General features: G+C 37.1%; 1 protein-coding gene across 1 annotated transcript in view; it reads left to right on the plus strand.

The window, feature by feature from the left end:
- Window positions 1-3,311, plus strand: part of Rlf (RLF zinc finger) — an 80,578-nt gene that overhangs the window by 26,189 nt on the left and 51,078 nt on the right. Inside the window, exon 2 of the mRNA XM_010625908.2 lies at window positions 3,127-3,281. Within this exon, the coding sequence (XP_010624210.1) occupies window positions 3,127-3,281 (155 nt within the window). The remainder of the gene's footprint in view (window positions 1-3,126; window positions 3,282-3,311) is intronic.

The raw sequence follows: 3,311 nt of genomic DNA on the forward strand, positions 1-3,311 counted from the left end.
CTGTGTAGCCGGCTGGTCTTGAACTCACAGTGATCCTCCTGCCTCCCAAGTGCTGGGATTACAGGCATGCGCCACCATGCCCAGCTTGAACTCTGAGAGTTTTAATTTGGAATACTGGAGTACATCCATTGCATGTAAATATATATGACCATTCTGAAAGGAATTGTGTTCTCTCTTCCCTCTCGCTCCTTCTCTCCTCCCTCCCTCTCCCTCTCCCTCTCCCTCTCCTTCTCTCTCTCTCTCTCTCCCTCTCTCTCTCTCTCTCTCTCTCTCTCTCACATTTTGTTTTTGAGACAGCCTCCTAATGTAGGGCAGGACTACCTTGAACTTGCTGTGTAGCCCAGGATGGACACAAACTCACAAATTTATTTTTTAAAAGATAATTGTGACTGTTCCAGTGATTATTCAAATGCCCAGAGTAAGTTCAGAGTGGGTATTTTTAAAGTACTTCCCTTTTTATTTTGAACTAACTCATGACATAAAGATTTAGGAATATAGCCATGCATGGTGGCACTCGCCTGTAATCCCAGCACTCAAGAGGCTGAGGCCAGAGGATGGCTGTGAATTTGAGACCAGCCTGGGCTACATGGTGAGTTCCAGGTCAGTCTCAACTACATAGTGAGAACCTGTCTCAAAAAACAAAACAAAACAAAAAAAGGATTTGGGAATATAAAATAGTATAAATCAGTATAGGGCAAGATGTAAATATAAATTCCACAGGGTATAGAATATTTGAAATAATGTAACTCGTATGAGTCTTAATAGATTGTCTGTGTTAGAAAATACAGGTGGTAGGGCATCCTCATTGGGTTTGGGGATTGTAAAAAGGTTGATTTTATCTTGGTATATTCTTCCCTTCTTTCTGCAACACAGTACTTTGATTAGCAGTTGGTAAATTTGCATCTTTGGTTTCAATTATGGTAGGTGGACAAATTCTGAAAATTTACGTCTTCTCAGCAAACTTTTAGTGAGACTTGAGAATGTCTAGTGGTGGTTGAATTGGGTTGAGGAGTGGAGGAGTGGTAGGGTCATAAAGATTAATGAGATATGATATTGACTTCATGAGGCATAAAATCTGTTATCTCTGTGTGTGTGTGTGTAATTTATTATTTAGACAAGGTCTCACTGTGTAGTTCAGGCTGGCCTTGATCTCACTGTGTAGCCCATGTGCTCTCCTTGAACTTGTGACAATCCTCCAGCTGCAGCCTCCTGAGTGCTGGGATTATAGGCATATACCATCACACCTGGCCTCAAGTGTAAATTCTTTTTGGTACCAGGAATTAAACTTAGGATCTTGTGCTTGCCATGCAGACGCTGCACCACTGAGCTACATCCCTGGCCCCTCAAGTGTAAGGTTTCAAAGCTACATGATTATTAGATTAGCTAATGCAGACATAAGTGAGAGAATTTTGCTTTGTAGCTCCGGCTGGCCCTGAACTCACTATGTAGCCCAGGCTGGTCTTGCACTTGGTTGATCTTCCTAACACAGCCTCCTTAGTGTTGGGATTACAGATATAAGCTGCAACACCAAGCTTATTTTAGTAAATTTCTTACGGGAGATGAAGTGAAATCTTATTTATGTAACAGATGAGTACTTATTCTACTTTGTATTTGTTCTGCTGGTAAGCAGAATTATTTGGAGTTCTGTTTTATGATCCTCTTGCTCATATTTTTTGTTACTTTATTAAAATTTGGAATGTGATTAAATGGTGATATGATGATCTGGAAATACCAGTGAACCCCATTTGTCCAAGTGATGGTGACCAAGTAGTAAGATACTCATTGAATGGGTTGGGTATACTAAAATAGTGTTACTGATATTCAGGTGTGCAAGGATCGAGTAATCCAAGTTCAGAGTCCTTCTACTATATATGGTATGTGTTATACATTTCCTGGTAAGGAGTCTTCAAATTTTAAAGTAACTAAGACTGCAGTAATAGTTCTCAATGATCAGAAGTGATAATAGGAACCATTAATATGGAAACTAGAGCTGCGGAAAATCCATTAAAATCCTGCAGTGCTTATATATCTATCTGTAGTTCTTTTGGCAGAAAATTAAAGTGAAGATAAGGATTTAGAAATCTTTGTAGAAATTATTTTGGGGATAATGAATTCAGATAAAATATAATTCACGCAAGATAAAGCTGCCCTTTGCAAATAACACCTATAGAAGTAACCCTAACCAAAAGCCTGTTGAGAACCTCAGTCCAGTCAGAATGTGTACTCTCGGGAAGTAATGATTGTTATGTCAGGTGAGCATAGACAAAACATAATCAATTGACAGAAGCAAAATATATTAATAGCAGGGCTAAGGATATAGCTCATTTGGTAGCATGCCTATCGTGTGAGGCCCTGGGTTCAATCCCCAGTATCTTGAAGAGAAAATAAGTAATATTAACAGGAGAGAGAATAATTCCCTTGAATCTAGGATCCTCAAAGAAGAATTTTAGCATTGTTCTGGAAGAATATAAGCCAGCACTTCACCAACATTTTGAGCAAATTGTTAATGGTATGACGTGTAATTTATCAGGTTTTATTGTAGTTCCATTTTCTTTTGGTTTATTTAGATTCCATATTTGCCAAGTGACTTTTCAGATAACCACAGTAAGGGGAAATGGGAGTCTTTTTGTGGTTATGTGATCATTCTCCATTGTAAAGAAACTGGCATTAGGCCTTTTTGTTAATTTTTTAAAGTAAATCTTTTTTAAAATAGTTATAAAATTTGCAACATAATTTAACACAAATTAATCCCTGGTAGCTTATATATGGTTTATATATGGCTTTATAAGCCATAGAGCTGATGGCCATACTCAGTAATCTCTTCTTCCTGCTTGCCTCCCCCACCCAGTCTAATATTGTATTAATGAAATTCATTCTTGAATTTCAGAGATGGTAAATCTAGCTTTACCATGAGAATAACTGTAGGCGTTTTATGACTACTCTCAAATTTATTATCATATCAAAGGAACAATTCTGCCTTTAATTCTGTTGAATTCCTTAAGTGATGAAAATAGAACCCTCTAAACAAACAATTGCCTAAAAAAACAAATAAAAGGTTTATGAACAAAGTTATTAGTTTCATTATTTTTATTTGTAAAATAATCAAATATTTAATTTATTTTTTAGACCTTATTGCAGTATGCAAGCAACAAGAATGCATCAGAACATATTGTGTATCTCCTGGAGGTGTATCGACTTTCCATCCAAAGCTTTGCCAGTGCACGTCCATTTTTAACTACTGAATGTGAAGATGTCCTCCTAGTGCTTGGCAGATTAGTATTGTAAGTTCAAGAATTTAGAATTTTTTTTTT

Source organism: Fukomys damarensis, unplaced genomic scaffold, assembly GCF_012274545.1.
Source record: "Fukomys damarensis isolate Sample0158 unplaced genomic scaffold, DMR_v1.0_HiC HiC_scaffold_23, whole genome shotgun sequence".
NCBI classification, from domain to species: Eukaryota; Metazoa; Chordata; class Mammalia; order Rodentia; family Bathyergidae; genus Fukomys; species Fukomys damarensis.